The sequence below is a fragment of the Corvus kubaryi genome, unplaced genomic scaffold (genome assembly GCF_017639235.1).
Source record: "Corvus kubaryi isolate FWS band 111438036 unplaced genomic scaffold, C.kubaryi_AGA036_p1.0 split1-131, whole genome shotgun sequence".
NCBI classification, from domain to species: domain Eukaryota; kingdom Metazoa; phylum Chordata; class Aves; order Passeriformes; family Corvidae; genus Corvus; species Corvus kubaryi.
The window spans coordinates 5,984,779-5,996,798 of NW_024582073.1; the positions used below are offsets into that span (position 1 = coordinate 5,984,779).

The window sequence follows — 12,020 nt, forward strand, 5'->3', positions numbered from 1 at the left end:
CTATTACAGTGAAAACCTGTTACTACAGTTAAAAATCATCTGCAATATTAAGAAAACAAATGAGCAGTCAATACCGAATATATAGTTATTTACAATATTTTTTTCTCAGTTTCAAAACAGAGCACACTCCAATATTTGTCACTTCTTGTGCTTGTAGATAGGACTAGTAAGCTTCTGCTCAGGTGAAGGATAATACTGACTGCCACTGTCACTTTCATCTCCCTCTAAATCTCAAAATCCATCACTAGGTTAAGGAAATCCTCCTCTAATAACTATGTCCTTCCTTGGGAATAACACAGAGAACTGCACAGGGGCCTGGCTCTTTGTGAAATCATTCAATAAGGATTTATTTATGAAATGCTGATTATATGGTGGTTCTGCTTATGTAGTAAGGAAATGTGGCTGATTTAAAGGACTGAGATCTCTATTAGAAGGAGCAGATTGCATTCCCAAGGTAAGCATGCACACTGCTTGTTGAGCCTGCTTATTGCAGAACTGCTAAAGACTCTTAGCATGTTAGAAAAGACAGACCATGCTGTAGCATGCTGCAGATTTCGATGCTAATGAAGATTTTTTTGCTGCTTTTTGTAAAGAAAAAGATTAGATCTTTATATGATGCCAAAATCTGTTCTAGGGTATCCTTATTTAAAGCATTTTCTACATGAAAATAATGACTAGAGATATGAATGTAGTGGGCCAATAAGAATGGGAGAAATATGTAAAATAAAAAAGCAGGAGAGATAGAAGCTGATCTTCCATTCACCACAATCCTGTTAAAGGTTAATACTGCCTTCATTTTCTTGCAGCCCTAAAAATTTTAATGTATAGTAATTAATATAATTAGTTTTCAGGTCATAATGCTTGAAAAGTTGGTTGTTTATCATAGTAGTTACATTTAAAAGAATCCAAAGTAGTAAAAGAAAACTATTTGGGATGATACAGTAAAAACCATATGGTAGAAATCTAAAAAACCTCTAAAGAAAGCATCTATTACCTTTTGAACTTGCTACCTAAATATCATAACATGAAAATGTGCATCCCAATTTTAAAAAGCAGTGTAACAATTTGTGAAAAGTATCAGTTTAAAGCAAAATATGCATGACTACAGAATTGGAAATGTGATGGTGATACAATTTAGTAAAAAAACCTGAAATGCTTGAAAATGCATTAAGATGAGTCCAGACCCACTGAGTTTAATGTGACGTTTTCTACTGTGCCCAGTATGGGGGTTTTGTTACAGAAATGCTGTAACAAGGTAACAACAGTCCCCAAACTAGTTTTAATTACTGTGTCCGTCCAACTTACACTGGGCACATGCTGCATTAGCACTTCTGTGTCTTAGACTTGGGAACTTAAACCCCTCCCAATTTTCTTTGAGACCAGTGGAATTTGAAGATATTCTTGTGCTACACATCCTGACTAATTGACAAGGAAAATAACCTGGTGCAGCATTCACCTAAGCTTGACATTCAAACTAGGTATTTTGAGACTACAGGGTAGTCAATACTTCAATTTCTATGCCATTTAATGTTTCCAGTGCCTCAGTAATATGAAATGTCCAGTCCTGCCTGAAATGGCAGCTCCTCTTTCCCAGCAAATCCTATGCATGGCTGCCATGGCTGCTTCCCCAGAACACACAGTATCCCACTGTGCTTCCACTTAAAATATGTCGCAGTCGAGGTGGGTCACAATATGGATATAACACGTTATACTGTTATATATGGAGATTAACAACTCAAGGCAGTGGCAAAAAGCATCTAATTCTACAAAGCCTCTTTTATACAGTTTCTTGGTACTCGTGCTGTGTCCCCATCGGCTTCTACGTTAACACCCCCCACAAAACTACTGGTTACTTGCAACTAACACCCATCTAAAACAATCTAAAGCAAATAACAGCCTCCCTGAACCAGCTGTGCTTTCTACATCTGTTGTTTTGGGTTCTTGCTTCTGTTGATGTTAAAACTTCTCACAGGTACAAACCAAATTCTCAAGGGTACAAAGTGATTGTGTCCAAGTCGAGCCCTGTGAAACTCTCAGAGCAGCTTGCTGGTTTCCACAAAAACAGACACCAGCAGAACCAGAGGAATTTGTTTATTTGAAAAAATAAAATCCAATTAACCTGAAAAACCTGGGAATGTAGAGGATACAGACTTTTTCCACAGCCTTCAGGCTACATACCCTGGACTGGTGTTATTTTTGGACACATTCTGTTTTAACATACTTAACATCATCTTTAACATCCAGTACAAGTGCAAATCAGTATGTCTGGAGAGCACAAAGATTGTTTTGTTTTGTTTTGTTTTTGTTCTTCAAATAAAAGAAGACTTAAAGAGCAAATGTAAGCATGAAAAATGTGTGCCTATGTAGAAATGCTGGAACTGTGAGTCCTAATACGAACTGACTGGATTAGAGCCCACGCTGCTGGAGAAATTTTCTCCCTTGAGATTAATGCATTTGCATTTGTCTGGTGCTGAGTTGGACACAGCTTTATTTTGCACCATTATTTGTGAGGCCCTGTGGAGGATGTAGGTTTAATTAGGATGGAATTTTGTGTGCTAGCATTAGGAGAGCTTTCAGAGCATCTGTAAGCAGATATAAAGCTACTTAATTCAACCTGGTGTAATGTCAATCTTCACACTTTCAAGCAGTAAGTCAGTGGAAGCTCTAGTATAGCTTTTAGTCTCCTGATGAATCTAACCTAAAGTTTGCCATGTCTTAGAAATTTGTAATATTTTTATATCTATTTATCTTAGACCCGATCCTTGCTGGTAAGCATTTAAAGACTGACCAGCAATATTGGACTACATTTATAACTATTCATGGAATAGCATATCTTAATCTTCAATTTTTATCTTTCTGTTTTGTAGAATGTTATATCTCAGTTGGTCAGAGCATGGTGCTAATAACACCAAGGTTGTGGGTTTGATCCCTGTATGGGCCATTCACTTAAGAGTTGGATTCAATGATCTCTGTGGGTCCCTTCCAAATTAGAATATTCTGTGATTCTGTGATATTGCTGTATTATATTTTGCACCATGTGTCATTCGTGCCTGATGAGTGCTGGAAACATGTATTTCCTCTCCTATTTCCTGTATAGGTGTATTTTTAGTTTCATTGACAAATAATGGAATTCAAGTAAGTGTGGCAGAAATACGTCAGCTGTATCATTCTGCTTCTCCTTTGTGATGTGCCAGAAGACACTGCTCTAAGACTGATCCATACGGCTTCGACCTCACTTATCAGTGGTACAGACACGCATTTGCCAGTCTCTGGCTTACAGACATCTCTATACTCTGATTTCCCACATGCAGGGAAATTGTTACTGCAGTGGAAAGCATCTGTTTTATAATGCTCTCTAACTGGTCCTGGCAAGACCAGATCACACTGGTAGACAGAATTCATGCCTAAAGAGTTTGCAATCTCACTGATGCCAAGATATAACTGACAGCGCTGTAGGAGTTAAGTGGTGAAAAAGGAGAGCAGAAGTTAATTACACCAGTGCTAGAAAACTGTGCAGTGGAATGCACTGTCTTAGCTATAAAACATTTTCAGGTGTTTTTTTCCTTTAGATTAACAGACCAGACATAAAGAGACACTAACATTTCTATTTAGGTGTTTATATACTACCTGCTATAGGAATAAGGAAACTACTACAATAGTCTTACCCTCTTTTTTACAGAACCCACTCTTCGGTCTCAACAGAATGTAAGTCTCAGGTATCAGATATATTGAGATTTCTTTGGACCTACAGCCAGGGGATACTTTTTAGTCTGGTTTTCAGGATGTCATCTGTGCACGAATCTGTTTATCCATCTTGATACAGTGTTTCAAGTGTTTGGTTCAAAACCAAAAGAAACAGTGGTAGATGTTTCAAACACAATTGTTTAAATATTTTCAAAGTATGTGTCAAAACTCAGGAGAAAGACCTAAATTAATGCTTCCCTAAAGATGTGTACAACTTTCCCTTTAGCAGCAGTTGCCTGGTCATTTTCTTGTCTGGTGGGAATGTCATGGCAGACAGGAAACTGCAAATATTCTTGTTGATCTCCAGGAAAGTGCAGAGGGATTCCTTGTGGAACAGGGGCATATGATACCCCAGGACAGTCTGGGCAACCCAGGGCTGCTGCAGAAGAACCCCTGAAGGGGCTCTGGCTGCAGATAGGCCAGAAAGACACCTGGCTGCAGGCAGCCTTGAACAGCCTTGGGAAAAGTTACACGCTGGTCGGCTCCCTCGCTGCTTAGAGGCTGTCCCATGGGAACAGGGCGTGAAGCTTTGTAAAGTAGATATAAGTAAGTAAACAATGAAGGGGGCACGATGCTCAAAGCGTATCGGTGCTCATATCGTGACTCTGGCCGGTCTTCCCAGCACTCGGAACCGCCCCCCCCCGCTAAAGGAAAGCAAGGATGTAAAGGATTCATTTTTAGGAAAAAAAGACCCCCTACTTCTTCTACTTGCGAAATGACTTGATTTTTTTTTAATTCAGCTTTCTCCAATTATCCAAGTTAAGACAAACTTGACCATGAAGGTAGGAGTGATTGAGACCCATCATTCCCATACAATTGTTCCCAGTGTGGTAGTGCATGACACCAGTAAGGACCCTGGATTGATGCACAAAGGGGAAAACAGGTATGTCAAATATATTTAGCGTCAGTTTGGGGTTTTTTTACGTTTGATAATTTGCATAGGATTATCTAAGCACAGATACTTGCTATCATATAATTTTCTACACTCTTAGTAATAAACTAAGTTTTAAAGATTATAGTATATTGCTTATTGTAAATATTTAGGAGATTTTTTTTTTAAATTTCAGCTGATATCGTATAACTGTGTTGTTTCATTGTTCCCCAGGCAACAATATCTACCTGGAGTATTTGCATGCTACAATATTAACAATAATAGTAATAAAGATGAGTAAGTATCTTTGCCATTTGATAAAATAACAGTACTACAATTTTGATTGTTAAAGCAGAAATTAGTAATTATAATATATATCTAATAGTTTCTTTAGAAACAGTTATGTCATTCAGGTAAGCCCAAAAGAGACTGCATGTACATTTCAACTTCATGCACATCACTTATGATGATCATCCTCATTACCAAAGTTACTGATATTGTATCTATTAATTTAAAATAAAAGTAGTTCTAGGTGTATACAATAAGCAATAAGAAAAATAGCTTTTTGGAAGGTCAAACACCTAAGTATAATGTTATCTAATACATAGATGTTGAAGAAAGGGGATGTGCATCCCATGAGCCTGTCATATTTTTCTTTTTCTTAGAGAGGAGAAGAAAAGGAAAAAAGAAAAGAAGAGGTAAGATGAAGAGTAATAATACTACTATTTCTAAGATATTTAGGTTTTTTCTAAATATGTTTAACTTGGTCTTTAACAATGGAAATTATTTCTTAGCAAGCCAGAAAAAAAAAAGGATGGAGAAAGACAAAAGAACAAAGAAAAAAAGGAGAAAAATAAAAATAAAGATAAATTGAAGAAGAAAGAAAATATAGAAGTGTAAGTATTTTTCATTTAGGTCCTGTTATGCTGTATAATAAAACTGCTTTAGATGTAAGAACAAATTCATTCACAGATGTCCTGTAAAGATGTTTATACTTTAGTGAACGAGTGTACAGACTGCTGTTGTTCTCCCTAGAGTAGAGTTGTTTTGACTTAACTTCATATGTGGACAACAGAAACATGCATGCATGGAGGTGATCTGAAAACGTTAATCAAGATGTATCTGCTTTGGATTCTGATTATCTAATATTTCTTGGATAAAACACTGCAGCAAATGATGTGCCAGTATAAAGCAATCTCTTCCACACACAAAGGCACCTACAAGCAAGTAAACTCTTCTATGCTCTAAAAGTTGTCACTTTATATTCTGCTTGGTAAATTCATAATTTTCTGGCTAAGGAAGAGAAATTTAAAACAGTGCAGCAGAAACCTGTGTTGTATGATTTCCTATTCTTTGGTTTCTTTATGTAAACTATGCCAATGTTTTGTCTTCTTCAGGGCTAGACTTTTCCCAGTGAGAAAGGCATGATTCGTCTCATAATTTATAATTATTTAAAAATTAGTAGTCACATAATCTCTTTTTTTTTTAATGACAAAATCAATTATCAGACAAAAGAGTTATTTGTGTAGAAAAATAAACTTTAAAATTACATGTGCCACTATAAAGTGAGACTGCCAAGCTAATTTTGCTCAGCAAAATTTAGATTCTAAAGTTTGTGTCTCAAGTCACCAGCTTCATATTTTCCATGCATTTGGGCAAGGAAGTTTAACTTTGATAAAGACCATTTATTTGACAGTAATAATTACTGGAATGCTTCATTCCTCAAAAATTGATATGTGTATTTCAAGTCTCTCATTAAATCTCTTTTTTTCCCCCTGCTTACCACTTAGGAAGAAGAAAGATATTTTCACCATTGATCCAGCAGGAAATATATATTACAACTGGTTGTTTTGCATCACAATGCCTGTCATGTACAACTGGACCATGATTATTGCTAGGTGATGTACTCTTTAATGTACACTATAATGACTACATAGAACTTCTGGAAAATCATAATATCCCTAAATAGATAAAAAAATTCTATTCACCACTGATTCGTGCATTTAATTTTTGTTTCATGGTAATTTACTTTTGTTTTTTCATATTTAGAGCCTGTTTTGATGAGCTTCAGCATGATTACTTAATGGCATGGTTTATTATTGATTATGTTTCTGATGCCATTTATGTTGCTGATATGTTTGTACGGACAAGGACAGGTAAATATACTCAATTAATTATTGCTTTTTATATATTTATGCCAGGTTTTTTGCAAATCAATATACTACTACTTCTCTTACCTGAATAGCCTTGATGAGGTGCAATAGTGAAAAAAGACATTGAGAGATTTCAGAAAGACTGCAGCCTCACTTTATAAGTAGGAGAAATTCTGATGTAATTCTGATGTATTACTCAAAGGGCACATAAAGTTTGAGATATGCAGGTACAAGCTGTTCTGCCTGCAGCTGACTCATCAAGACAAAATAAACATGTGGTGCAGCCAGGTGAGGATCAGGGGTTCTGAAAAAGCAGCACCTAAATCTGGTATGAAGGGGAGATTCAAGTATTTGCTTGATTTTCAAGACCATTGAGCAAGCAAGACATCCTATTAACTTCGACTGCCACTATTTATTTAAAAATATTATCCTAATGGAGTTATTAAGTAGATACACTCAATATAGAACTGAAATTCCTGTGTTAAAATTCTTTCCCCCATTAACCACCCTTCCTATAGCTTGTGGAGGTTTTTTTGGAGGGGAAGGTGGTTTTTTTCAGATGTTCACAATAGTTGAAAAGTGGAGGAAAAGAATCAGAACTAGAAATTTTTATCTTTCAAAGCTGTATAGTTTAGCTCAAGCTGAACCATGTAGCACTAAGCTATTTGAAAATAAGAGACTGAATATTAAAAAGTAAGAGAAGTTATGTTCCATATGGAATTTGCACCCAAAATATTTTTCAAAGTAGATTTGGACTGACATTAAACACAACACATTTGAACTTGTAGCATTTTTTATTATCTACAACTTTATTTTAGGTTACCTGGAGCAAGGTCTTCTGGTGAAAGAAGAACAAAAGCTACGAGAGAAATACAAGAAATCTTTTCAATTCAAACTAGATTTTCTGTCAATCGTACCAACTGATCTCTTATACTTTAAGTTAGGATTGAATTACCCAGAATTAAGAATAAACAGACTACTCAGAGTAGCTCGGATGTTTGAATTCTTCCAGAGAACAGAAACCAGGACAAACTACCCAAATATCTTCAGGATCTCTAACCTTGTCATGTACATTGTGATTATTATTCACTGGAATGCCTGTGTGTATTACTCGATCTCAAAAGCCATTGGATTTGGGGCTGACACATGGGTCTACCCCAACACCTCAGATCCTGAATTTGCCCGCCTGACTAGAAAATATGTCTACAGTCTCTACTGGTCAACACTGACCCTGACTACTATTGGTGAAACACCCCCTCCTGTAAGAGATTCTGAGTATTTCTTTGTGGTTGTTGACTTCTTGGTTGGAGTGCTGATTTTTGCTACCATTGTTGGTAACGTGGGCTCTATGATCTCCAACATGAATGCTGCCAGGGCAGAGTTTCAAGCAAGGATTGATGCTATCAAGCAGTACATGCACTTTCGGAATGTGAGTAAAGACATGGAAAAAAGAGTTATAAAGTGGTTTGACTACCTGTGGACAAACAAAAAGGCTGTGGATGAAAGGGAAGTCTTGAAGTATCTGCCAGATAAACTAAGAGCAGAGATTGCAATCAATGTTCACCTGGAAACTCTAAAAAAGGTTCGGATTTTTGCAGACTGTGAAGCTGGTCTGCTGGTTGAACTGGTTTTGAAACTCCAGCCCCAGGTATACAGTCCTGGAGATTATATTTGCAGAAAAGGAGATATTGGACGAGAGATGTACATTATCAAAGAAGGCAAGCTGGCAGTAGTTGCTGATGATGGAATCACCCAATTTGTGGTTCTAAGTGATGGCAGCTACTTTGGAGAAATCAGCATTCTCAATATCAAGGGTAGCAAAGCTGGCAATCGAAGAACAGCCAATATTAAAAGTATTGGATACTCGGACTTGTTTTGTCTGTCCAAAGACGATCTCATGGAGGCTTTAACAGAGTATCCAGATGCAAAGGCAATGCTGGAAGAAAAAGGCAAGCAAATCCTAATGAAAGATGGCTTGCTGGACATTGAAATTGCAAATTTAGGAAGTGATCCTAAAGATCTGGAAGAGAAGGTCGCCTACATGGAACGTGCTATGGACAGGTTACAAACAAAGTTTGCCAGGTTGTTGGCTGAGTATGAAGGTGCACAACAGAAACTGAAAAAAAGACTTACACAAATAGAGAAAATATTGAAGCCAGTTATAGAGGAAGAGTTTGCAGACTTAGAAGAAGCAGATCCATCCACAGATAAACCTGGATTGTCAAAAGCAGAATAAAAACAATGGAAGTTGCCAATAAGACTGAGGGTCAAATCCTGACTGGGGCTGAATACATTAATTTCTAATCTTTGTAGTACCTGGCTATTAATTACAAAGAATTATTTGTTGAGACAATGTCACTAATCTCCTACCAGCAGCATGTATTTGGCAGGTTTGGGGCAGAAAAAGAAGAATCAAGAAAGAGAATGGAAGATAACACTTTGCTCTTGCACAAACAGGTGGTATTATCTGCTAATGTGTTATGTACACTGTCATATACTGGCAAATATTGGAAGTTTTGCTGGCTGTTTTAAAATAATTTGTGTCTGCTTATGGAAAGAATGAAAGGTTTGGTAACAATTATATTATTTGAAGTCATTAACCTTTATTTTAATATTAAATTTGTGTATAAAAGAGCACATTTTAATATCTATCGATTAACATGAAATTAATTAAGTATGGGATATTAATGCAGATGAGAGTACTGAAGGCTGTAAGATGTGGAAAATACTATTACTTCACTGGGTCCACCTTGGCTGATTGCTTGAAATGTAAGTGGGCAGTTTGAAATGGTCCTTTTTTCAGGATAATACATGCAAAGGCTGGAATATAGAGAGGAGAAAATACAACTTTTTGCAAGCATCAATATGAAAGATATGGATGGCTCACAATCTAATGTTCTTTCCACAATAATAACAAAAAATATACAAATATACAAATAATACACCAATAAAAATATACAGTAAAGATTGTTCTGTTCCATGTAATCATGTGGCTGCTAACATGAACTATCAAGCTTTGAAGATTTGTAATTAAAAATGTTTATGTCCCTAATGTAACACTGGTTTATGCTGGCAGGGTGCAAGGGGAAGACATGACAGCAACAGGCTAAATTCTTCCTACTGGGTCTTCTGTAGATGCTGTTAGGGGAAGAATATGACTGAAGAGGCTGTTTTTTCCCACTGATAGAGTATTTCTTTCTTCATAGCTACTTCTGGGATAGTAAAATCTACAGATTCATATCCATTTTTCAGCTGCTTTAAGATGTATTATCTCCTTGGATTTTCCCCTAATTTATATCTTTTTTTATTGGCAAAAAAATGGTTTGCTTAGTCGTGGGCTCAGCTGGGTGTTTGCAGATGGGTATTTTCAGTAGAAGTTTATCACAGGCACAAAACATTGGATAAGTTTAATGAAAGGGAGAGAAGAAAGGGACTGTAGTGAGAGAATGGTAAATTCTCTATTTAGGCAAATTTGATTATCCTGAGCAATTGAACTGCCACTCTTAAAAAATACATATGTACACGTTACTGTCAATAATATCTCTACACTTGCATTCTCCCCTTAATGAGATGGAGATAACATAAATTGGGTGACTTATAAAGTGCATTCCTTTCTGGCTGTTGTATTTTTTATAATGCTGATACTTTCCAGGATGCCTGAGATCTATAAACAACTCCTGATATACTGCAAGGATGAAATTTTATTAAGTACTTAATGCATAGGATATATACAGAACAACAAGGGTAAATATAAATACAAAATGGCTGTTCATGCCCTGTTGATCCTGTGTTTTGAATGACAAATGACTTAATTAGTTGATAAGGGGAAAGGGTATGCCATCCTGTCAGTAAAGATTCTATCCTTGTACACAGGAGGAAGGATTATTCTGGCATTTAGCTATATGGTGAGTGTTGAACTTTTCAATCAGCATTCTTCCAGCTCAGGTCTTGAATATAATTTGCAATCTGTATGCCAGCAGCAAACTATCCTATATGGCTAGTAGGCACTTAGGAAGCACTTTTTTCCTTTGTTGAAGTACTTAAGACTTTTTATTAGAGAAATGTATGAGATGATATTTTAATTTAAAAAGGCAGATATCTATTAACAATTTTTTTTTATTGATCCTTCAGCCTAAGACATGAATTGTATTCACTACCTGCCTCTTTCTTGAGAATAAAATATTCTTTGATTTTAACCACTTCAAAATAAAACAGAAAACCAGAATTGGCCTCCAGTGGTTTGCTTACTATTTTCAGACTATTTATGGCTGGAAATCTTGTATAACTTAACTTTTATGAGAAGGTACTTGCTGAAATGCAAAGTTTCCTCCTGGCACACGACATAATGTAAGTGCTATAAGGAAATGGCGATAAAATTAAAACTATTTCAACTTGCCTTTATTTGTTAGAACTTAGGAGGCACACAAGTTCCTCAATATATGTTTCTCTGTGCTAAAACTTTCTGGATGTACTTCAGTAAAGTTTCTAAACAGGCTCTGTGGTTTTTTACTCTCAATACTCCAGGAGCTACGAAGTTATAGGAGTTACAGGAGCTATGAAGAAAATGTCTGCAAGAGCCGCATGCTGCTGGAGCGGCTGCCAGGAATTTACTCTAGAGACAAGGAGGCTCGGGGGGACCTTACCGCTCCCTACAAATACCCGAAGGGGGGCGGCAGTGAGCGGGGGCCGGTGTCTTCTCCTAAACAATAAGAGACAGGACGAGAAGAAATGGCCTCAAGTTGCGCCAGGAGAGGTTAGATTTGGGTATTAGGAAAAATTTCAACCGAAACGGTTGTCAAGCACTGGAACAGGCTGCCCAGGGAAGGGGTGGAGACACCATCCCTTGAGGAATTTGAAAGCCGTATAGGTGTGGCACTTGGGGACATGGTTCAATGGTGGACGTGGCAGCGCTGGGTTAACGGTTGGACTGGGTGATCTCACACCTTCTCCAAGCTGGAGCACTCCGTGACCCAGGCACAGAGCCACAGCCCCGGCTCCGAACCCGGCCGCCTGAGGCGGTGCCCGGCGCCGGCCCGCCCGCCGCGCGGGGAGCGCTGGGAGCTGTAGTCGCGCTGCCGCGGGAGCACCGGCGGCGCCGCCGCTTCCACCGCCGGGCGGAGCGGCCAGGCCGGGCTGGGCCGGCCGGAGCGCTCCCCGCGGGGCGGCTGTGCCAGCGGGGAGGAGGCGGAGGGTCTGGTCCTGCCGCTGTCCTTCGCTCTCTGGCGGGGGACAAATGGAGGCTCCGTGGCGCC

General features: G+C 38.0%; 2 protein-coding genes and 1 long non-coding RNA gene across 3 annotated transcripts in view; all 3 read left to right on the top strand.

The window, feature by feature from the left end:
• Window positions 1-258: 258 nt before the first annotated feature.
• LOC121676759 lies at window positions 259-5,386 on the top strand. Its single transcript, XR_006020579.1, has 4 exons — window positions 259-454; window positions 4,485-4,627; window positions 4,850-4,912; window positions 5,281-5,386. It is a non-coding gene; the product is annotated as an uncharacterized LOC121676759 (long non-coding RNA).
• A 1,089-nt stretch (window positions 5,387-6,475) lies between these two features.
• Window positions 6,476-9,004, top strand: CNGA1 (cyclic nucleotide gated channel subunit alpha 1). Its single transcript, XM_042053321.1, has 3 exons — window positions 6,476-6,513; window positions 6,665-6,771; window positions 7,587-9,004. Exons 1-3 carry the CDS (start codon window positions 6,476-6,478, stop codon window positions 9,002-9,004), a joined length of 1,563 nt encoding a protein of 520 aa, XP_041909255.1.
• Window positions 9,005-11,652: 2,648 nt separating this feature from the next.
• Window positions 11,653-12,020, top strand: part of NFXL1 (nuclear transcription factor, X-box binding like 1) — a 52,257-nt gene continuing 51,889 nt past the window's right edge. The window contains exon 1 of the mRNA XM_042053322.1: window positions 11,653-11,689. Coding sequence (XP_041909256.1) covers window positions 11,653-11,689 — 37 coding nt within the window. The remainder of the gene's footprint in view (window positions 11,690-12,020) is intronic.

Bases quoted from the DNA above. Each gene is read 5' to 3' on its own strand.
- CNGA1 (XM_042053321.1), top strand. From the start codon at position 6,476: ATGCCTGTCATGTACAACTGGACCATGATTATTGCTAG. The intron at 6,514-6,664 runs GTGATGTACTCT...TTTCATATTTAG, and splicing joins TGGACCATGATTATTGCTAG to AGCCTGTTTTGATGAGCTTC. The intron at 6,772-7,586 runs GTAAATATACTC...ACTTTATTTTAG, and splicing joins GTTTGTACGGACAAGGACAG to GTTACCTGGAGCAAGGTCTT.